This window comes from Ursus americanus, chromosome 11 (genome assembly GCF_024610735.1).
Source record: "Ursus americanus isolate L20-20 chromosome 11, mUrsAme1.1.p, whole genome shotgun sequence".
NCBI lineage: Eukaryota > Metazoa > Chordata > Mammalia > Carnivora > Ursidae > Ursus > Ursus americanus.
In genome coordinates, this window is record NC_142137.1 from 56038637 (window position 1) to 56063577 (window position 24941).

A 24941-nucleotide genomic window follows, 5' to 3' on the forward strand; every position below is an offset into this window, starting at 1 on the left:
TTTGTGAAATAATCAATTCTAGAAAGACCTGCTGTGGGCTGACATTTCCAAAACACTAGGAATTATTCATTCTTCTGGTAGGGGGTTAAAGTATGCAAAGATGAAATAAGAAACTGTTGATTTTCTCTCAGAATCTAAAAGTTATTTTCCATTAATTAGCTGCATGAAAATTTGTGTTTGTCATCCTTTATTTGATTTAGAGAGGAAGAAGATAGATGACAGTTTATAAGTGTACATGTGTTTAGCATTGGATTGATTCCATATAAGAAGTAAATGGTGACAACCATAGCTTTAGGGATGATTTAATTAAAATTTTCTTTCTTTTGATTAGAAAAGTTTGTTATCTTTCAATATTCACAAATATCACAACAGTTTTTTTTTTTAATAATTAAATAGCCATCGTGTGCTTGAGGACTCTTAAGAAACTCACTGAAGAACAGATAGGTAGTATGAATCTCAATTATAATAATGAATGTGGGATTTACAATGTCCCTATCTGATATCTTTTAATACATTTCATTTTATCCTTTTTTTATCTTTTTAGGATAAAATTTGACTGTTAGCATTAATTCACTATTTAGTTGATCTTCAATTTTTTAAACCTCTAAAAGAGACGTTTTCTATGTAGTTAATTCGCCAAAATAGCTGGTCAATTGGGTATTTTAACTACAAAGCCTATAACTTAATTTGAGGATCCAAAAAGAATGCTAAATTCATAGAATACTTGGTTGAGATCTTTGTTAAGCACCATAGGGGGATGGTAGAGATGCATATTTTGAGTAATAATTTCAGGAAGAATTGGAGAGGTGTTAAATCCCCCTCCTCTAGTTCTAACACACTACATTAGTTTGCTAGGGCTGCCATAACAGAGTACCACGGACGAGGTAACTTAAATAACAGAAATTTATTTTCTTACAGTTCTGGAGACTAGAAGTCTAAGATAACATGTCAGCAGGGTTGGTTTCTTCTGAGGCCTCTCTCCTTGGCTTATAGATGGCTGTCTCTCCCTGTGTCTTCACATGGTCTTTCTTCTCTGTGTGTTTGTGCCCTAATCTTATAAGGACATCCGTCGTATTGGATTGGGGCCCACCCTATGACCTAATTTCTAGTTAATTACCTCTCTAAGACCCACTCTTCAAACACAGTCACATTCTGAGTTTCTAAGGGTTAGAGCTTCAACACATGAATTTTAGGAGGATCTAACTCATAATATGTAACACCTACATATGCTGTTTTCACTGGACAGCCGAAGGGACTAGTGCCACTTAGTTGTGAAGGAAGCAGAATGTGAAATGTTGTGATTCGTATTCTAGGGAATCAAATGTTGGCATACTTCCACTTTCCATCATCAAATGTGAACACATGGGAAATGCTACACTAAGGTACTGTTTCTTATTTAGAAAAACAGTTTCTTGAAATTTTCCATTTTAAAGGAAAAAAAGGTTTTCAGGATTTATTTCCCTTCCATGCCAAAGAAATATAGTGAAGACCATGCTGGGTCGGATGGTGTATGTATTCAGTCTAGTTTTCTGTCTTGGACAGGAATATCATGAATTAACCTAAGGGGAAAAAACACAGTTAATCATAACATGGCAGTCTCAGATGGCCAGAGTTGGTTGCCCAAATTTCTGTAACAACTGTAATTCATCAATTCATGTAAACAAGAGTTATTAACTCTTTTTAAGTTATTAGTTTTCTTTGAGAATCTGATGGAACTATGATGCAGAACATTGGACCCCAAGAAGTCTCTGAACCTTGGAAATGGTACCATGATCTAACCTTTCCATTCATTCAGCTATTTTGATATTTACTCATTAACCATATATTTTTGACTGCCTTACTTTGTGTGATATGATACAGCCAGAGTGGATATTTTCAGCTCTTGAAGTATATTCAAGCAGTTCTTGAATTAATTGAGTGATGCACACACAGGAAATCATAGAATTCTAGAAGGAGAAGGACTTTGAGGACCTTCCATCTTCCATTCTGCCCTCTTCATTTTAGTCTGCCCTCTTTGTTATACTGATTAAGAAATTGACCCAGTGAGATAAGAGAATTTATCCATATTAGGGGGATAAGATTGTATATTAGTGGTAGATAGGGAATGAATACTCAGGTTTTTTTGATAATCACATGTTTATTTCTGCCATATTGCCATATCTAAGAAAAAGAATACTTTATAAGTTATATTAAGTTTACTATTTGTTTTCAAGTTTTAACATGTATCCAACTCCTAATATTCTGAATTTTTGCAAGAAAAAATCTATTTTCTTCTGTTGTGAAGGATGAGAATCCAAATTTTTGGTTCTTGTTGCTTTGTACCTTGGCAGCCACTCAACTTTTGGCATCTCAATTTCTCATCTGAAAAATTGAGATAAAAATATCTGCTCTGCTTACCATACATAAGATATTTGTGAAGGGCAAATGAACTAATATATGTAGAAAGGACTTTCTAAACTATAAAGATAAAATTTATTCCATTTATGAGTTCACAGCCTCACTCAGTCTTCATCTTCCCAGGTTAAAAAGTCTTAACTTCACAATCTTCCTTCTAAATTTAATAGAAATCAAAAATGTTTAAATCATGATTTAAAGCAGTATTCTGGAATGCTTGGCTTAAATATTTTTGTCCCTACAGAAAATACTAACCTCATTTGCTGCAGTGTTAAGTCATTTTTCCACTGTGCCAAGATGGATATAATTTTATAAGGTACATATCTTTCCAGTTAAACTAATTTCAGGAGTTACTTATGAAGACTATCTGGGAACCAAATACTTAAATATTGGGTTATGTCACTCACTAATAAATTTCTTTGCCTCCTTCTTCTTTTTCAAATCCAGATATCTTATTTAACATCAAAGCCCGATCATCTGGTCTCAGATGATATCACTTGGACAGCTTTATCGACTGTTCAGCCTTGGTGCAAGCCTTTGCTGCGCCTGAATGCAACTGTCCCTGGTGCTCACACTCCTGCTTGGGTTCCCTTGCCCAGGCTTTTCCTGTGATAATCTGCTTTCTCCTAGGGACAGTCTAGCCATGTCATGCCTTCAGTGTACGATTTGAGTCTTATCTTCTCTATCAAATGTTGTGAGACTAATAACTACTCAGACTAATCACCAGTCAGAATTAATGAGTCAGCCACAACTTTCTTGTACTTATTTCCATGCATAAAGATTGCTCTCTTATTTTCTTGTGTATTTCCCGTTGTTTTCTTGTCTCTCTTCTCTAGCTGTGTGTGACCTTATCATGGGTGGAAATTGTGTCTTGTGCTTTTCTGCTGGACCTTATGGTACACAGAACAATGCTGAGATCACAGGAAACCTTCATAACTGTTAATGGTGTGATGAATGGGTGATTGACATTTTCAGTAGCCTTCCTGATGACTTCCTTTCTTGTGTTGTCACCGTGGTCTGGAGATCATCCTCCAATATATATCATTTTGATCTTTTTTCCCTTAAAGGATTCCTTTCTCCTTAGCCACGTCCATGTACTAGTCTATTCACCAGCCTTTGGTTATCTTCTGCAGGTCTATTGTCTGATTATCCAGAGAAAAAAGTTTCCTAATTTTTGGAGGGAAGAAAACAGATATAGGGTTGATAATTAAGAAACACCTAAAAAATGTGAACTAGAGACACAATTTGTAACATGGCTCAGTTTAAGGTTAATTTGATATTATTTCTAAAATGGCAAGGAACCGGAATGAGTACATTAACTCAGATTTCTGCTTATAATGGCTATATCTATTTGAAAATTTAAGTATTCATTATTCCATAGGTCACTTCTGAATATTGTACACATGCATATGAAGGGTTTAATAAGTTTACTGGATATGATTTAATATAGATTCTAAACTCTAGGCTATTGAAGGACTGCTTTGAAAATACATTTCACTGATCTCTCACCATGTTTTTCTTTTTTATTTATACTTTATATGTCACGGTATATATACAGAAACTTACCTGAGTAATTATAATTTGAGAATAGAAGGTATCAATTAGTATTAATAGTAGGAGTATCAATAAGAACATGATTTAAACACAGTTTGACAATAAGACCACCTAAAATTAAAATTACATGATACAAATATTTATCTTTTTTTTTAGATAGCATGAATTACTAAATTTTATGTAATGATAAAGTTACATAGACATTTAGTTATGGCTATTGAATGTATTATACTTGTGTATTGAAAACATAGCTTGAGAAAAATTAATGTTAAAAACCTAAACTGAAAGCAGATCCTGAATATGAAATAATAAAGATAGCAATAAAGACTTTATTTCTGGATTGTGTGTTATTCCATAGCAAGGATTATGTTACCAATTTTTGTAGTTTCTGCATTTCCCGCTCCCCATCCCCTGGCTCATTGGGACATTTGGTAGACAGCTCAGAAATTCTTTGATAAATGGCGAAAATAAAGACAGCCACATGCATATTATATATAGCTTTAACTATCTATTTTAAATCTTACATTTGTAATTATTAACGGATTTTAATTCATACTATTTCTAAAAATATCTTTTCAGCTTTATAATTATCATTTTCATTTTACTTGTACTTGTTCTTCTTAGTTCCTGTGTTCCATATAAGTGATTTCAGGTGATCAAGTCTTCTAGACTGGGTCAAACGTACTGTTAAAACATGTCCTGAAATTATGGTATGGGTTTAAAATTAATTATTAAAAGTGAATAGAAAAGTTGCATCTCTAAGATGCAGTCATTTTTAATAGTTTACCCTGAAGAAAATAGATGTTTGGAAATAATTAGTGTCCTGTATACAGCTTTAAATGCATCTAACACATTGAGATTCTTATAATTACAGGGGTCGAACTGGAAAAATACGAGTGCAAAGTCTGAAGATCGGATTGATGTCTCTCTCCAAAGGTCTCTTAGAAGAAAAATACAGATGTATGTAAGACCTTTCCGGTGCAGTAGTGTTTTTAGTAATAATAATGGTAATAACAATTGATTGGAGGCTTACGTTATATGATTTGCTTGTAATAACAGTTTCCATTCTTTTTACCCCTGACCACACACATCCCAGGCTAGACAAAGGGTATCACTGAGATGTAACATGGATTTGTGTGAAATGAGGTGAGGTGCCTTGGCGGAGTGAGAACCAATTGCACATTATATCTCACCTAAGTCTTTAATAACCACCTCAGAATGTAGGCATTGTGGCTTCTGTTTTCCAGCTGAAAAAAAAAAAATTAATTCTGAGATGGATTAAAAATCTAGTCAGTGGCTCCAGAGACAATAAATTATGGGGGTAGAATTAGATCGTAGATTGTTCTGACTCTAAAGCCCAAGTTTCTATCTCTTTATACTTCCAATGCTTGAAAAAAATAATTAAGATGGACTAGCACCTTCATACTATTCTTTATGCTAGAATCTTGTGTACTTCTAAATGCCAAAAAAAAAAAAAAATCAAGATGGACTAGAACTATTACAGACATTGGCAAATAATTATATTTTATCATGTGAGAAAATAAAAAATGTTGTTTGTATTCCCCAAATAACTCCATGGTACCCTTTTAGCTGTCAGTTGATGAAAGGCAGGCTTCTTGGCATTTTGAAAGGGATGGGCTCAGGAGAGAGAAATACCTGCCATCAGGTCTCAGCTTTGCCACTTAGTGGCTGAGTGACTTGGGGCCAGTTACCGGATCCCGCTGAGGAGCACCAGCTAGCTGGCAATATTACTCCCATTCCACATTTCAGGAAGCTGAAATGTAATGAATTTCCTTCAGCTGAAGAACGAAGCTAATAGTTCTTGCTTTGAAAGCAATTAGAGATAAAGTGGGAAAAGTACCTAGAAATCACAGCCGTGAATAAATGGTAGCGCTTGCTGGTGTGGCCGCAGACTCTTCACTACTGTAAAGCTTTTCTGATTTAATTTTGTCCATATAGTGTGGGTGACGTGACCCTACCATGCATACCCCTGACGAGTCTTCACAGAATCTATTCATACATTCCGGGGAGAAGGGTAGGGATATTTCACGAATGTGGAGATACCAAAAAACCAGAGGATGTGTGATCACGGGTTTTGCATCTTCTGTGAACATACATACGTTTTTTGCAACTTCTGTTTTCTGGGATGTCTGTGAGGTGATTCGACTGTGACTATCAGGTCTAGATCGTGCTGGCTTGTTTTTCTTAAACCGTTTGACAAGAACGTCAGTGAAAAGAGATGTGGGATTTGGATGAAGCAAAAAGCTGATTGTAGAAAGATGAGGAGGTAAGGGCATTGATGGAGTCGGAACCTAGTAAACCATGCAGGGGAAAAAAAAAGCTTTGCAGAAGGCTTTGGTTGGGTGGCCCTTTATTTATCCAAAATTTGAATCATCTTCAGCATCGTAATTGTTGAAAGATAATCATTTTCAAAGCTAAAAAAGTTATTTTTTATAATGAGTGGGAAAGGAAAATGTTAATGAAAACATCCCTGTAGCACTATAAGAAAAGGACTTTTTTATCATTTATCGTTTGGGGTTTTCATGTGCTCCTGAAAGAATTTAGGGTTCCTTAAAAGTAACAGTTATATCATGGTGTTCATCTTACTCTGAAACAAATACAAATTCAACCTCAAGGTTTATCACGGATCTTAAAATGTAAGCATGATCTGCTTTCTGAGATCAATGATTCCTCCTCCCTTTCTTTGCAAGTTGATTTTCAGAGAGTAACCTGAGACCAAAAGAAATAGTTACAACATGGTGACTGTAGTTATAGAGCAAAAACCAGATTCTACACAATACAGTATATAAAGATTTCTTTTATCTGTACACATGCCTTCAAACATATTTCTGAAATGTATAATCTTTCAGATGAGGAGCGTATTTCAGGATACAGATACCTGTGCCCTCGTCATACAGTGGGGATACTTTCTACAAATGTCAGCAAATTTAATCCTCTGTATTATTTCACATTAAGTTTTCAAATTGTGGCAAGGAAAGCCGGAGCCCTGCAAGGAAAATTTCTGATATTTATCTTAATCCATGAAGTATGCCATTTTAGTACTTAATTAAATAAGACATCTCTTGGGTTGAAATCTTGACATCTTCCCTAGGAGTACTGAGACTCTGGAAATGTTCTGGCGCTTTGTTTTGTTTCTGGTTTTGAGGCCCTTAGGAACTCTGATTTTAGTTTTGATTTCCCCAATTATATCAGAACACTCCCTCATTATTATTTCCTTTGTTAGATTAAGATTGAAGACAATTTGCTCTCCAAACTCAGCGGCAGAGGTGGCATTCTCGGTCAGTTGGTATCCATGTGCACATTGATTTTGCAATGGCTAATGTCCGTGTCTTCACCCTGGTGACACCTTCTGTCTTCGTGCCTTCTTGAGAATATCCCTTGATTAGGTTCTAACAACAGCTGGACCTTCTTACTTTCTCGCCTCATCAAGAACACATTCACAAAGATCCTTCAGAATGACCTTTTGCATCTCTTCTGTGCCAATTTGTTGGAACTTGAATTTTAGGTTGTGACCTATCCCCACATCCTGATAAGTCCTTTTTGTTTCTGCCTATAATATGAAATGTGGACTTCTATCAGAATCCAGAAGGATGTCAAAATGTTAAGGAATCTTTTGTTTTGTGTGCCTTAACTGTGGCATAGTATAGTTGTCTTCCTCAAAAGAGGAAAGTTTGGCAGTCATTGAAACGTGTACTTTTCTGTGTAAAGCAGTATTACCTAGGAGGTCTCTTCTTAGAAATGGGTTTTAAATGGCATCCTAAGAGTCCTGGATAAATATTTTGTGGCTTTGATAGTCTTATTTTTAACAAAGGGAAGGGGAGTGAGGGAATGAGCAAAATAAGTGACGAAGAGTGGGAGATACAGGTTTCCAGTTATGAAATGAGCAAATCACAGTAATATAAGGTACAGCAGAGGGAATACAGTCAGTGGTATTGTAAGAACATTGTATGGAGACAGATGGTGACTGTGCTTGTGGTGAGTACAGCATAACGTATAGAGATGTTGAACCATGATGTTGTACACCTGCAACTAATGTAACATTGTGTCAACTGTACTCAAATTTTTAAAAAAGAAAGAAAAAAAAGAAAAACAAATGGAACTCTAACCAAATCTAAGTGAACAAATGATAATGAAATTAAATTTGTCTAACTTGGATTTGCTTCTTCTACGTATGCTTATACATATGTACATATATGTATGCATATAACATTTCATTATAATTACTATGTCAGTATCACTGAGCTTGGTTCAATTGTCTGAAAATTCACTGTTGGCAGTGTTAAATTTAGCATTATTTCCCTTAAAAAAAAATCCAAAATGATACACTTTGATCCGATATCCATTTACCAGATATTGTTTGAAAAATGGCTTTTAGGATCAAATAAATATTTACTCCCCTTTTTCCTGTTCTTATAAAACTTCACATGAAAAGCCCTGAGAATTTGTGTGATTTTTGAATTTTTAGAACTTGGAAATTGCTTTTCAAAAAGTATTCGTTTCTGTAAGAAAGTGGATCATTTTTACATAGAATTTCTCCGTAGGTAACTAATGTGATTCATGTCCACATGATTTTTTTTTTTTATCCACATCATTCAATTGACAAAACCAAGGATAGGCTTTACATAAAAGAACAGTCTCAGCACATGGAAATGAACCTTGTGGCTCTTCTCCTTGCAGATCTCTTTAAGGAAGTGGCGGGGCCCACAGAAATGTGTGACCAGAGGCAGCTTGGCCTGTTACTTCATGATGCCATCCAGATCCCTCGGCAGCTGGGGGAAGTAGCGGCTTTCGGGGGCAGTAATATCGAACCCAGTGTTCGCAGCTGCTTCCAACAGGTAAACGCGAAGGACCGCTGGTTTGTAGAATGTGTCAGGAATGGGGTTGAGCATGTTCTGAGAATTGGAACGGGGAATCAAATGGTAGAAGACGTTGAGTACCATCCCATTACATTTGTGTCTTATTTCTTCAAGCACATTTGATTCAAGGAACAGCAACCTCCTCAAAGAGACTTACTACTTGCCAATGGATAAAACCCCACATCTTTACAGTGCGCTCTTAGATTACTGTGATTTGGCCCTGACTTTGCCCCGAGCCTCACGTTTTCCCACTCATCCCCTTGCTGTCTGCTTTCAGCTGCAGTTTTCCTTCCTTCATTCCTGCCCTTGCACCTTGGAGCGTGTGCCCTCTGTTTAGAATATTCTTTCTTACCCTTCACCTACAAACTCTATTCTCATTGCTGATCCTTATTCTTTCTTTTGATCTTATCTCACATTCTCTGGAAATCCTTCTCTGAGCCCTTCAGGTGAGGTTATATGCTCCTACTCTCTATCTTCACCTGAATCTCCTCTGTCTTCTTTTGATACTCATGAAAGTGTAACTACATACCGAGTACATAATTGATTGATTAGTGTTTTCTCTTCCATACAAACCCCAAAATTCTTTTTAATGCTTGCTGTATACAAAAGCATTCTAAAAATGTTACTACTGGTGTTATACATATGCATAAAGGAAAAGGCTACAGATATTTTGCCAAAGCATATTCAGTGATTAATTATTACTGAGGGAAAAAAAATGCTCACACCATCTCTTTAAGGAGAATTGATGTTATGGCTTATTACATTTTATAATGGCCCTTTTACTTGTTTCAGAGATACAAAAAAAAAAAAATACCAAATGAACATTCTAAATATGATTCCCCCATGTACTGGTTCATAGGGTGACCTTGACAAAAGTGGGAGGATGTTTTTTATTTAACTTTTTTTTAACTTTATTTAACTTTTAAATTTAACTTTGCACATATGAAAATGAGTCAGTATTAGGTTCTAAAGAGAGACTAAGACATTTAATGCAATTAATCATAATAAATTTGGAAATGTCGCCAAGTATATTCATAGTAATATATTCCCAGTGTTACGTTCTAACAGGTGGAGCAGGACACAGAGGTAACAGTTTTTCTTTAGCATCTATAATGACCTTCAAGTTTGGGAAGTTACCAGTGAGTCTTTACTTTCTTAAATTTTTACTGTCTTAGATGAATGAGTTTTGTAGGATTAAAATATTTATGTGAAAATAGTACCTACAATTGTGTGGTTTGGGTTTTTCGTTGTTGTTTTTTTTTTAAATCTGAGTCTATTAAGGTATTGGGATTTTTTTTTCTTCTTCCTAGATGATAATTTCTGCTTTTTCTAATTTTAAATTCTAGAATTTTCTCTCCATGAAGAACCTTAAATATTTTGTGATGTAACAGACCTGGAAAGAGTTCTGTAACTTCTCTTTCACTTCATATCGATTTTCAGAAGATTATAAAGCAACACCTGCTGCAATTTAAATGAAGAGATTTTCTTCACTTTGAATGTATGTGTTTCTTTACCAGAATAACAACAAGCCAGAGATAAGCGTGAAAGAGTTTATAGACTGGATGCGTCTGGAACCACAGTCCATGGTTTGGCTGCCCGTTTTACATCGTGTGGCAGCAGCTGAGACTGCAAAGCATCAGGCTAAATGCAACATCTGTAAAGAATGTCCAATTGTTGGCTTCAGGTGAGATGATCTGGCGCCAGTGGAAGCGGGAGACTGTTTTCTGTTCTGTTGTTGCAATTTCAGCATACGTTCATCATCGCTTCTCACTGATTCCCACCGGGGGGGTGTGTCCTCAATAAATGGGACACTTAGCATATTCCATCTATCTGAAAATGGCATTCCTTCTTACAGCTGCTACATGAAGCTTATTTTATTTTTATTATTATTGTTATTTATACCACTCTGCTCCAGAACCAGAGATTTTTCTGAATTTCCATTTACATAGATCCGAGAAATGTTCATGCATGATAACTGTATGACTCATTATATAGATACGGCCCCGATGGAATCTGGTGATGTCGCACGGCCTTTGGGGTCAATCTTAGTAAGCAGAAAGCGACTTTTTTTTTTCTTTGATAATTTTCTTCCCTCTGTTTTCTCTTTTTTTTTTTTATAATGATTTTTTATTATATTATGTTAGTCACGAAAGCGACTTTTAAGTAGTGAGAAGTACCTAGATCACTTTGTGTTATTTCTCCCCAAGTTTATCATGAAGTTGAGTAACCCTGCTGTTCGCCCTCACTGGAGGAAGCTTTGTCAGGGAATTTTGAGACTCATTTCTTATTGATGGTGTAATTGATTTTTTAAAATCTGACGTGTCAAGCTAGTAAGCATGACTCTCCTTCTCGGCCATTTGCATTCACTTTCACACGTTACAGAAAACCTGCCGTGGATATTTGTCTACTCACAATGTTGAAATCGATGGGAATGTGCTTTCGAGACTTGAATTCCAAAAATTTTCTTTTCTTTTTTTTTTTACTTGGGAGGTGGGTTCATTAATTTCCCTTATGAAAGCCAAGATTCTCACGGCCCTAATTTAGAGCTAAAATACAAGAAAATGCCACATTTTTTGGCCAAACTACCTTTTATTTCCATGGTGATTTGGATGAATAGCATTCCTTACCACAAACGAATGATTTGGACTAAATAATAGGCATACAAGCTAATGAATTTTCTTTTTGTCTCTTTAGGTATAGAAGCCTAAAGCATTTTAACTATGATGTCTGCCAGAGTTGCTTTTTTTCGGGTCGAACAGCAAAAGGTCACAAATTACATTACCCAATGGTGGAATATTGTATACCTGTGAGTACTGAGTCACTTCTTGTTCGTTTGTTTGTGGGGGGGACAGAAGGAGAGGGCGAGAGAGAACCTTAAGCAGGCTCCATGCCCAGTGCGGAGCCCAACTCAGGGCTAGATCCCATGACCCTGAGAACATGACCTCAGCCAAAATCAGAATGGTTGCTTAACCAATTGAGACACCCAGGTTCCCCTCTTGTTTGTTTTTAAAAATGGCCTATTGCTTTTGAATTAACTAATGTCAAAATTATTCAGTATATTTAGACTTAAATTTTTATGGGAAAAAAATCACTTTTAAGATTGCTTAACTGATTTTTTTGTGGTTTTGTTTTCTTTTAAATAAATACATCTATGTCGAATTCATTAACATAGAATAATTATACTTTTTTTCAGAAAAATTAATTTATTACATTTTGTTTACATCTGTGTTTTGATTTTAAACTTAACTGTCTTGGTAGCAAACTCTTTTTAAGAGCTCACACTGGCCTGCATTGAAAATGATACTATGTGATGAGAAACTGTGTCTCTTTTAGACACATTTACAATATATTTTCATAATTAAATTTATTTATATTAGCAAAAAAGTAGAAAACAAAGAAAGTAAAAAAATCACAAATCTAGCTCCTGAATCAAATCAAATCAAATCAAATTTCTGATTTTGTTAAGATTTTTTTTTTATATTTGTGTTATTTTGATCCTGCTTTAATCACTGAACATGTGGTATAGTAAGTGCTTTCCCTGTTGTCACACCTTGTAATTTTCCTAGTTACAGAATATTTAATTGAGAGAATTACTAAAATTTATCTAACCACTCCCTCAAATTTATTTGGATACTTAAGTTTATTTTCAATTTTCTGATGCTATCAACAACACTCATATAAATATCTTTGTGAAAATAGGTCTTTCTCTATATTGCATAAATTATATTTCTATAGAATAAAACGCTGGAAGTAAGAGACCTGGTCAATGAATATGAGTATTTTTATGGCCAAAATTCTTCGTGTCAACTTATTTCTAAAAGATGTTTATATCACTTTACGTTATTATCACATTTTGTTAATATTCCGATTTTGTTACAGTCTCGCTAGCATTGGGTACTGATTCTTGTTGTTCTTCTGATTTAAAGCTATTGTTTCTAAGTTATCTTCATTTGCTCTCAAGAGCTGTTTCTTAGCTTCCTTCCAAATAGTGAACCAAAATTTATTCATAGAGGTGTACATTTTCTTGAGGTTTAGGGAATTGAGATACTTTTTTGGATTATAAATTGACAGAAAAATAGCAATACTTATAAAACACATGCATATAAATCTCACAGTCTTGGGTATCTTATCTGAAATAAATAGGTACCCGATATATGGAGAGGAAATCTCTAGAAAATGCTGTGGAATTATAATAGATGAAATACACATAGTGCATAATAACTTTAGAGAAAAAAATCCTCCAAGAAAATTTATGAAGCACCATTTATTACTATGATTAACATATTTATTCACTCAACAAATAAATATTGAGTATTTACCTTGTGTCAGACACTGTTCTCCGCTCTCATTCATCAGTGTACTACCAGAATAGACAATATTACTGTCTCTCCTGCTACTTTCCATTGAGGAGGAGGGGGAATGTGTGACAAAGAACAAGGAAACAAATAAATGAGATCATTACAGATTATAGTAAGTGCCTTTAAAGAAATAAATGGATAATGAGAAGATTAGAGGAGGCACTTTAGATAAAGAAATCAGGGAAGGTTGGCCAGAGAAGTTAACATTTGAGTTGAGAATGAGGGATGAGAAAGAAGCAGGTGTGCGAAGAACTAGTAGAAACATATTTCAGAGAAGAAACAGTAGACATGGAGGTCTGGAAATGGGAAAGAGGTTGGTGTGGTTAGAACACAGAAGATAGTGGAGCATATTGCACTAGGAGAGGGTAGAAGGTAGCACCAGCTGTGTCATTTGCAGTGCCCAGAGTATCATGAAGAGGTGGGACCCCTTGTTCAAAATGTTTTATAATTTTTAAGATGGCAATAGCAGAACATTAAGCCAAACTTAGGGAGCTTGTGAGTGTGGGACCCCTGCAACTGCACAGGGCACACATCCATGCAGATGGTAAAGAAAGAGGTGGGAATGACAGGGGAACAGAAAGAAACAGGTGAATTTCTCCATCCACAAAAGGGAGAGTGGTAGGAGATGAGATGGAAGAGAAAGATGGTATCATATTGTGCAGAACACTGATGGTCATTATAAGAAATTGGGGAGAAGTATAGTATTGATATTTGCATGATTAGAAGTAGGCATTTAGGAAACTGATGTCAAAAAAAGGGAAAAATCACAAAGTAAATATACATTAAAGATGTATAAAAATGATGATATGTTTAAAGATGTATAAAGTAAGTGAAAATATATAAAATTACTATTTTTCTTGGTCTTAAATACAATTCCAAATGATTTTGCGAAATACCCACACAATTTGAAATCTACATCTCCTCAACAATAGTCATTGGCCAATGGGGCCGTGCTTGAGAATCACCCATACACGGATGCCTTTCACTGCTGCCTAAAAACTGCCATTTTAAAATGAAACCTGTAGGTTACCCAAAGCTCTTCTTGTTACATAGATTTTGCAAAGTCATTGTTGTCATGTCTGAGATTATGGCTTCTCCTGCATTGTAAGGGATGGCTTCCTTTTCATAGGTGTGCTTTGGGAGGTCCTTTGCCCCTTTCTGGAGTTTATGTAGTGATCTTAATCACCACCTACTCATAAATCATCTTATGACAGGTTATTTTCTGCATTTGACCCCACAGCTTTTGATAAAGTAACTAGAAATATATGTAAATTGAATTTTTGAACGGTATACTCTTGAATTGAATAATAATGAATTAATACATTAATGGTTCTCCAATTTTCTTTCTTTTTATCCACATTCTTTGGATTTTTGGTCTCTTTTAAGGGAGCTTTTATTTATACTTCATCTGTCTTTTACCCAACATTCCCTAAACTCATTTGATGTTTGCCTTAGAAAAGGAGCTCAAATGTGAGTTTTTCAATGCAATGATAATAAGCACTGCCTGTATGTAAATGGATCAGACCTTCCCATGAAGCTCTTGATGTTTACATCTCCATTTGTGGTCGGGATGGTGCTCTAGGTATATTACTGACTTCATTTCTTTCCCCTTCAACTTCCCTCCTCCTGAATCTGAATGTTTCTATTGTTAAAGGTTTTCCGAAGTCTTATTTTAAACCCTCAAAGCTCCAGAAATATTTCTTCCAACATATCAGCTTGCTGTGACAATGTTTGTCTTCAGATGTAAGCAGACTAATGGTGTGTGAATTCTCTATCATAATTTATGAAGGCATTTTATGAAATCGATAGTAAAACATTTACATACAGAAGTGAAGTAGAATTCTTTCTCTCAAAAATGACTTTTTTAAATGCATATTTTTTCCACCGTTCTGTCACCCAACTTTGTACATTTAAGGAGTTCAAGGACAGCGATGAGGCTTATTAAGGGTTCATCTAAAACAGCCAACATGACGTAGATTCTGTTTCATCGCTGTCACCACTCTCTCTCCATCCCTCCAAGTCCCACCCCTTCTCAGAAACAGCTCAGCTCTCACTGTGTGTGGACAATCTCCCCGGCATCCTCTGGCTTCCCCTCCCAGGAGGCCTCACCCTGTGGGCTCCACCAGGAGCCCCTGTTCACGGATGAGTACTCCATTGTGTATTATCCTGCATTGTCTTCCATGTGGTTTTTCCCCCTCCACTCTCTTTTTAACTCCTTTTTTTCTTACTACGCGTAGTTAAAGCCGGTTCATAAAAGCCAAATGAGTTCATATCTGACATTATAAATACTAATTATAGAATATTAAAGCTGGAAAGATCAGAGAAATCATCTAATTCATTCTCATTTTAAAGAGAAAACTAAGTCTTACAAAAGGTGATTTGTTCAAAGTTGGTGGCCTGGATTTAGTGATTTTACTCCCTTAGGGAAATATATATAATTTGGCTCATTAGCAAACTGTTTCCGGTATACTTGCTGGAGTGTTATGTTTGCTGGATATCCAATTATATAGGCATTTTGCTGCAGACTGGAGATACAGTGAAAATATAATGAAGGAAAGTAAAGACCTCTACGTGGGGAAATTGAAGACAGTGTATTTTTTTTTTAAATGACTAAGTTTATGGATCAAGATAGTAGTCAAAATTTTTTAGTGTTACCTGTGACCTACATGTTTGAATTCAGGGATTATTATTTATTTAAAAAATGGTGACATTTTATATTATAGATGTGCAGAATTTCAGTTTTTTTTTTTATTGGAAAAAGAGTTTGGGATCATTTAATTCCACAATGAAAATGACCCTAATTTTATCTTTTTAAAAAATTGTCTATATTCTCTGTTGCAAATAACCAAAATTTAATTCACATTAGATACATTTTTGTATATTAGGACTTATAAAAAAAGATAGTCCTTTAAACTAGAGAGAGAAGATGAATTTCATTTGTGATTTATAAGAGTTTCTGCAATTGCTGCCAGTGAGAGAGCTGCATAGGGTTAAATATTAAGGAGAATGGAAAATGTTTGGAATTGCTACTGGGGGCAAGTGTGAGTCAACAAGAGATGAGTAAATTGATTGCTACTTTGCAACAGGAGTGCAGCTGAGGTTAACTGGCAAGGATTTGCACTGACTCCATCATTGCTCAGTCCCTTTGGAATTAAAGGGTGGTAGAAGTCCAAGGGAGTGAATGATACAAAGGGGTTAATGATACTGGGATTGCTTTGGGCTGTTCCCATACTGAAGAAATCCCAAAAGGGGTTGAAGGACTATGGGGGAAAGAACAGGTTTGTTTGTATTAAAGAAGTAGGAGCAAGGGTCACATTTTTTTTTTCCAAGTTAGAAATTTGGAACCAAATAATGTTTTGAGTGGTGATGAGGTCTGAGGTTTGGACATACCCCAGTGTGGAACATAAAAGGTTTTGAGATGAAGTGGCATTTAGAAGATCATCAGTATGTCTCTAGAAGGTGACAGGTGGTAGCTGTGTCTGGCCATGTATGGTCAAAGGGGAGTGGGTGGGCACATTCGTTTTAGTTGGTGAGAAGGCTGAGGCTAAGGGCAAAATGCTGTAAACCTCCTTTATTCTTGGCCTTTGTGGGGGAGAGATTACACAGCCCATCATGGAGAGGGTGGTAGGGGAGATGTGTTATCATGGGAGCATCATGATTCACGGAAGGAGAAGGGTTTAAGTTGCATTTATGAACAAGATATAGTGGAGTGTGTCTATACATCAAAGAACACAGGGTCCACGATCATGGGGAAAGGAAGGTAAGTAAGAAGAAGCTGTGTGCATCTGGTGAGGGGCAGTGGTCCAGGAGAGAAAAGGAGAAAGGGGGGAGGGAACAGGGTACTTGCTTGTTGGCAGATAAGGAACTGAAGTGTGAGCCAGGATAGGAAGGTGGTTTGAGAGATGTGTTAGCTCAGGGAGAAGAAATGGGATGTTTGCAAAATGTTATTTCTGGGAAAGTCAGCAATGTCAGCTATTCCCAGCATTCAAATTGATGGAGTCGGAATCATTACCAAATTATCTGCTTATGTGCAGGTTTTGGATAGGACTAGTTTGTACTGATAGTTTCATTGAGATTTTGGTAAGAAGAGCGGAGGACAGGAAAAACACATCTCTATGGGAAACAGTTTATTACTTTAATAATACTTAAAACGCGTTTATATTGCACTTTTTAAGCAAGTGCATCTTACTTTTAAAGCAACAGATTCAAGTATATTCTTGCCAATATTGATTAAATAAATGGGGAAATAAAGTTTCATATGTTCAGTGTTTCTAGAAACTGTAGAAAAATCAGTTTTGTACTAAGAAAAAAACCTAGAAAAAGTTTTCTTTTTTAAGTCAAAAGTGAAATCACATCTTTTCTTTGCAAACTATATGTTGTTAGCAAGAAATGACAACGACAATGGGAAAAACTAGAATTAGTTGTTCTTTCTACTCCCCTCCACCCTGCCAGCATTGGTGTGTTTGTAAGACTATGAAAACCAGATCTCAGAAAATGCTGGTTCATTCTTTGGAAAGCTCTGCATCGCATTAGCATCATTTGTTTTTGGCAGTCTTGCTTCATCAGATGAGGCTTGGGACGTTTGCCAGCAGGCTCAATATGCAGCATCATCGCTCCTTCTCTGACCTCAGCATCCTGAAGTGGCTTTCCAGTTCTTGCTCACCTTACCCTGTGTTCCCAGTAAGTGGAGTGCATTTAGAGTGTGTCATTAGCTCTTAAGTTGAGGTTTGGACAACATCCATTTTCCTTTGGACGCCTTATTACCCTCCTTATTCTTGACCCCTTGGTGATTCTGTTAATGCTAATTTTTAAGTTTCATGTTTTTCCATTAGAACTTGAAAGGCTCCAAGCTTGTCTTACTGATTTCATCCTATTCATGGAGTCAGTGTATCTGAATTTCAACTTTTCGAGATCAATGAAACTTAAATCAATCCTGAGAAGTTGTTTTTGCAATTAGAAAAAAATATTGGAACATCTTTAAGATAAGTCCTGTGATAATGATGGATGGACTCCCTAGAAGTATGCATATGCCACTTGGGATTATTGACTTCTATGTTTAAGAAATAAATCTTGCTAATGATGATGCTGTTCAACAGTGATTTTTGCACTCGTGCATAGTACCCAAATGGTAGTGTTTAATTATTCTACTCATGTGTCAAATGGCTGTGTTGTTTCTTATATAACCTTGGTTTTCCTCTTTGTACTTCCTTGTTTTACTCAGTCTAAAAGTTACTCATTTTTGTAGTTCACAGTTAAAGCTCTAATGATAGGAGTATTTGTTAAAGAATTAGATAATATTGCCATCCCATGTTATGAGCCAACCAAAGGAATTTGGGAGAGATTTTAGATAAATATGGTTTTGCTTATTTATCTGCAGTTGTTTTGGTGTTTTGCTTAAATTGCTAAGTATTTAGAAGTTGGATGTTTTGGCCTCTAGCTTATTTGACATCATTGTTAATAGTCCTTTTTATGTTTTGCTTTGTGGATCTTCCATGTTAATAGGAGGCGTTTTTTGAGCTGAAGTAGTAAAGCAATTTATTCAAGGATCTACTTGACTATAATACTACGAGGGTTCGCATTTCTAAATTCGAGATTCTTTTGTACCTTAGCCTTGTTGCTCCTTGTAATTCACATTAATGAGAAGGAAAAGACTCTCAGTCATATATCCATGTTTTTGAAGTTCAATAATACACAAATGTCAGCATTTACAATAAAAATATATAGTTTAAAACATGAGCAGAGATATGTAGAATAACACACATAGATTTATATGTAGATATACAAACGCAAGTAAAAGAAAGATTAACTCTAAATTTGCTCTATATGATGTCTATATTTGTCTTCAATCAAGTAATAAAATGAAGGAAAATTTAAAATACTACCAACTTCAGTTGGCATAATAGAGCGCGAGTGAAAAATCGTCTGATGCCAACTTACACAGGAGTTTTTAAGGTTTTGGTAGAGAGTTACATGTGTAGACTTACCCCCAGGGTGGCTTTTATAATTCAGCAACATGTTTTTATATTTCATGCATTCATTTGCATTAGTTGGTGGGGTGCAAGTTGTGAACTAATTACTTGTTATTATCCAAATAAGTTTTCATCCTTATCTCTGTGCTACTTAATAGCAGCATAGTGCAGGGAAGTATAATTTTGAGTATTCACGTGCCCACTTATTTGTGTAGGTTTTGTTTTAAAATGTTTTTCACAGTGACTCACTTTCATTAGCTTTCCAAAAGTGACAATTTGAAAGACAGTCCTCGTTTGGATATGTGATTTCTTATGTGCTTGTTAAAAATCAAGCCAGAAGGATTTGGGGGAGATGGTGGTAGAGTTTTTCAATATCTTTTGTCTTTGTCATTTTCTTCCCATTTCTACATTAGTTACATAAAAAGAGAGCAACCAGACAAAAAACCAACTCTCTGAACAACATTTACAATAAAACTAGCTAATAAGATATACCCCCAAATAAATCTGGGTGCTGACAAGCCACCAACAGCCATAAAACCTGCATGAAGATATCATTATCTGTAAGCGAAAGAAAAGGAAGCAAGGTGCCTGAGAAATGGAGAACCCCCAAACAGACAACAGATATTCAATGGAGAGCTCAAAGGAGCAGAGCTGTAAACCTGGGAGGAGCCCAGAGGAGAAGGTCTGAAGGTGCTGGGGTGCTTTGGGCTTCTGGAGTTCTTAGACCTGACCCCCCAGGGCTTCCTTCCAGGAAAAGAGCCTCAGCCTGGATAAACTGTTAGGAATGACACAAACATAGCAACAGAGATGAAAGAAAGAAATGGTCTAGTCCAAAGTAGGGCAAGGGAATAGGACTAGGAAATCCCCAAACTCAAGTGCCCTATTTTTGAATACCCCACAGAAGCAATAGAAGAAGGAGCCCTGTGAAGTTAGAGAAGCTTTCCTGAACCTTAACAAAGATTTCCTGAGTTAGGAAAATTAATTTCACAACAATGACAAAATTGAGCAGCAGAAAGTATCAAGATCAAATCTCCTATAAAGCAATTATAAGAAAAATATATAAGAACCAAATAATATAAGTATAGTAAAGCATACCAGAAATAGGTACTCCTTGAACAGATCAAAAATGTAAACTACTAATTTAAAATAAGCTCAAGAAAATGATCCAACACATGAAAGAAAACGTAAATCAGATCTGGAAAATCTTGGAAAGGGTGAGGTGACAGAAGTCAGGAAAGAATTAGAAATAAAAGAAAAAACTCATTTCAAAAGTTAAGACTAATTAATTTTAGTCTTAATAAACAGAACAGGTAAATATCTTGAGAAAAATAGAAGGTGGATAGGAGACAAACTTTAAAAGTGAAAAAGAAATGAAGAAAGTAATATAAAAAGAGAAAATGACAAATGTTGAAGATAGGGGAAGAAATTGAAAGTATGACTAATGGGAATGCAGAATAGGAAACCCAGAGTAAGACAGAATAAACACTACAAATGAAAATTCAAGAAAAACCCTCCTCCCCACCAAAAAAGAGAAGGGGAAACTATATCCTGAGAGTATGTCACATGCCTCAGAACACTGACTCAGAGTGACCAATACTATAATATGTTCTGATAAAATTACTATACCTTAAAGTCAAAGAAAAAAATCTTCCAGTCATTTAAACAAAAGGAACAACATGACTTAAAAAGGAAAGAAAATTAAATAATCAACAACAAAGCTTTATACCAAAAGAAAATGGAAGGACATTTTTAAGAAACTCAGGGGGGGAAAGCATGTGAGCCAAGGATTTTATATTGAGAAAAACCAGCCTTCTACTATCTAGTAAGGACCCAGGAAAATTATCACCAACATAAAAGAACTCAGGTAAGATTGGTCCTATGAGTACTTCTTGAAGATTTGCTAGAGACCAGGCTTCAGACAACCAAAATAACTAGAGAAATAACATCCTAAGGACAGGTGGAGTCCTATAATATATATTGTTGAATATATTGTTAAATATATCGTTACCTGTAGAACTAAACTAAGTGGGGTTAACTGGAAGGGGCTCCTATTGGCCAAATGTAGGACAATTTGATCTTCAATAATGATAATAATTGCAATAGACCAAAAACCCATCAAATATGTTAAAAATCTACAAGTTCATAATGATACACGAAAAAAAAATTTTAAAATTGATCTTCTTTGGAGGATGATAGGAAACCACTGTGTTACTGGGGAAATCGGTCAATAAAAGGGAAAAATCAAACATGTAATCCTGTCTTTCCTTTTTTTTTTTTTTAAGATTTTATTTATTTATCTGACAGAGAGAGAAACAGCCAGCAAGAGAGGGAACACAGACAGGGGAGTGGGAGAGGAAGAAGCAGGCTCCCAGTGGAGGAGCCTGATGTAAGGCTCGATCCCAGAACTCTGGGATCACGCCCTGAGCCGAAGGCAGACGCTTAACGACTGAGCCACCCAGGCGCCCCAATCCTACCTTTCCTGAATGAACTGCATTACTGCGTGGCCAAAGAGTAAACAAAGAGACATGGCTTCATATAATTATTTCAACTAATAAATGAAAATGAATGATAGAATTAGAATGCCACCATTTCGTTAATAAGGAGGGCACATATTGCATGGCACACTTGGTGTTATACGCAAGTAATGAATCATGGAACTTTACATCAAAAACTAGGGATGTACTGTATGGTGACTAACATAATATAATAAAAAAATATTATTAAAAAAAAAAAAAAGAATGCCACCATTTCGAAGCCCCCAATGGGTAGAAATAGGCATTTAGCATGAAATCTGCTAGGATCACAGGATAAGCAGACCTCTTGTGCCTACGAAACACTACTGATAGTCTTGCCAGATCACACCTGAAGCTGATCCTTTCTCTGGACTCAGCTGCCAGTTTGCAGAATATACGAAGGACTGAGAAATGTGCTGAAGTGCACCAAATAATATGCAAGCAGCAAAGTTTAGCTAGATCGAATTGCCTGTGTTTTCCAACAGACAAACTCTAAGGAAATGGCAAGTATGGAGGGGAAATATGTAGATTAAAAATGAGTTAAAATATATCAGATTGTTTGGAATGAGTAAATACAGTATCTAGGGATAGACTTTGGGATGGAAAAAAGTATTTTTTACACACAAGGTAGTTATTGCTTATAAAAATGATTAGATATCGGTTATTATGGAAAGAGAGGGGTGGAACGAGGCATGTGGAAGGGGGCTTCTGGAATGTCTGGCAAAGTTCAATTTCCTGACTGGATGGTATTTGCCTTATAATAACTTACTAAGCCATGCATTTGTTGTGTATAGCTTTATATATCTTTGTTTTGTTTTACAATAAAACAAATTAAAAAATAAATCAGTCCAGGGGCGCCTGGGTGGCACAGCGGTTAAGCGCCTGCCTTCGGCTCAGGGCGTGATCCCGGCGTTATGGGATCGAGCCCCACATCAGGCTCCTCCGCTGTGAGCCTGCTTCTTCCTCTCCCACTCCCCCTGCTTGTGTTCCCTCTCTAGCTGGCTGTCTCTATCTCTGTCCAATAAATAAATAAAATCTTTTAAAAAAAAATAAATAAATAAATCAGTCCAGTCACAAGCATTTTAAGAGTGGGTATCCCTAGGTGGTCAAAGAGCAGGTCTTTTTAATTTTTTTCTTTTTTCTCTTTCATATGTAACTTTTTTCTAATTCTACTTACACGAAATGTGTCTTGGACATGCAATTTAAAAGTCACAAAAGGACATTTCAATAGGAATTTGGTAAAAATCAGCCACAGGGTAGCTTAATGTAATAGTAGGTATTTTAGACGATGGCTATGGGCTCTTTCTTTTACAAAACTTAGAACTATTGCATTTTTCTAGGAGAAGGGATATAGTGCTGGATTAGTGAAAAGACCCGGGTTTGCAAGAGCGGCTTTCTCCTTACTGACTTGTAGGTCTGAATCCCTGAAAGCTTTAGTGTCAGCTTCTCGGAGGGGTGAAAAAAGTAATGCTAATCTTACCACCCTTGATGGTAAAAAGAGAATGAAGGAAAGCTATTTATAAGGTGCAGAGTTCTATGCCATTATGTTCCCCTTGTCTCATATAATGAAATCTACAAAATCTTTTGTTCTCCTTCTTTTCTTACAGCAATAAATAAAAACCTAGTCTTTCAAGAAATAATGGATAACTTAAAATGTTGGATAATTTGTGTCTTAATGAATGATTCTTTCAATTTCATCCTCAGATCATAATATCAATAGTTATTTGCTTGAAAAAGAAAGAGAACAAAGTATTATACCTAGTGTGAAGATAGAGTTGAATTTGATTATATTCATTATGCTAGGTAGGTGGTCCTCTTTTTTGCTTTTTACCAAACTATTGCTCTAGTGCTTTGAAATAGAGAGATATTAGGTACTGTCATTAGATAGCAAATTAGACCAAATATGTAAAAATATCTTCTAACTCTTTTTTTTTGGTGAGAAAATAGGTGTAATTCATTTTTTGGCTCTCTTTCAACAAAAGAATTACATTTTGCTGACCTGGATATAACACCTGATTTTTGTGGGATGAATTACTTTCTACTTTTTCTTTTAATATTGCATAAAGTTTACGGCATTAGTGAATTCAGCGCCTTGGGATTATAACTATTGGTGGAAGTTTTTTTTCCCCTTGCTATGAAAATTGAAGAGGGAATAAAAATAGGCCATTTCTGCATGAGAATGCACTCTTTTCTTTCAAATATTAAATTTGAGCATTATCACAATTAACTTCAGTCCCTGCTATAGCTTTCTGGGAGGCAGGTAGGTGTTTTTATTTGTTTTTTGTATTTTTGTTTCTTGGGAGATGGGTGTTTTTGATTGGTGGTTGGTTTTGCTTCATTCTTTGATGCCTTGAATGTCTGTAGCTAAATAATGTGATGTGGAATTGGTCGCGTACTTTTGAATGATGTGCCATTTCTTTCCCCAAGCAAAAGTTCATGCGGAAACCTAAATACAGATAAGCTAGAAGAACGTTATGCTACATGAAAGAAGTCAGTCACAAAAGACCACATATTGTATGATTCCATTTATAAGAAATGTCCAGAATAGGCAAGTCCATAGAAACAGAAAGTGGGTTAGTGGTTGCCAGGAGCTGAGGGGAGGTGACGGGTTAGGGTGGGGGTGGTAGTGATTGTGAATGGGTACAGGGTTTGTTTTTTGAGGTTTTTTGAGGTGATGGTTGCACAACCCTGTGAGTATATATATATATATATATTTTATTTATTATATATACATATATATATATAAAATAAACAGTACAACCCTGTATTGTATACTGCCCTGGCAGAGGAGGACTGCTGGCCTGGTACCTTGCCCCCCTGGCCTTTTCCCCCACCCACCCCACTCAGGGCTGCCTGAATTGAAAGCCTGGCTATGGCTTGAATACCACTGGCCTAAGTGGTAAAAACATTTTTATTGCCAGAGGAAGGTGGACCAAGTAATGGAGGCCAGTACTCCTGTATCTCACTGTATATTAACAAGGTGTTAAGAGCAGACATAAAAATACGTTGGGTCATAAATGCTTATCTTTGCATCGGGGCCTTCTTTTTGTATTTCTATCATGAAAAGCTTCTTCCTTTTTTTTCCTCTTTATCAAACATTCAGGGAGAATGTATCTAATAAATGGAATGATCCACAGTGGTGATGCCCATCGCCAGAGGTCCAAATGTCGTTTACAGTAGGTGATAGGTCCTTTTGGCTTTATTCTCAGTCCCAGACCTTCCTTCTCTAAAAATTTCCTCTTTACTCCCAAATGTTATTCTGCTTATTTTTCCTGT

The 24941-nt window shown here is 35.9% G+C and overlaps 1 protein-coding gene across 13 annotated transcripts in view; it reads left to right on the forward strand.

Annotated features, from left to right (window-relative positions):
• UTRN (utrophin) overlaps positions 1–24941 on the forward strand; it is a 486188-nt gene that overhangs the window by 429502 nt on the left and 31745 nt on the right. For all 13 annotated transcript variants that reach the window (XM_087865550.1, XM_087865558.1, XM_087865561.1 and 10 more), the window contains 4 exons: positions 4823–4908; positions 8647–8804; positions 10343–10509; positions 11520–11631. In XM_087865550.1, the coding sequence (XP_087721676.1) occupies positions 4823–4908; positions 8647–8804; positions 10343–10509; positions 11520–11631 (523 nt within the window). The remainder of the gene's footprint in view (positions 1–4822; positions 4909–8646; positions 8805–10342; positions 10510–11519; positions 11632–24941) is intronic.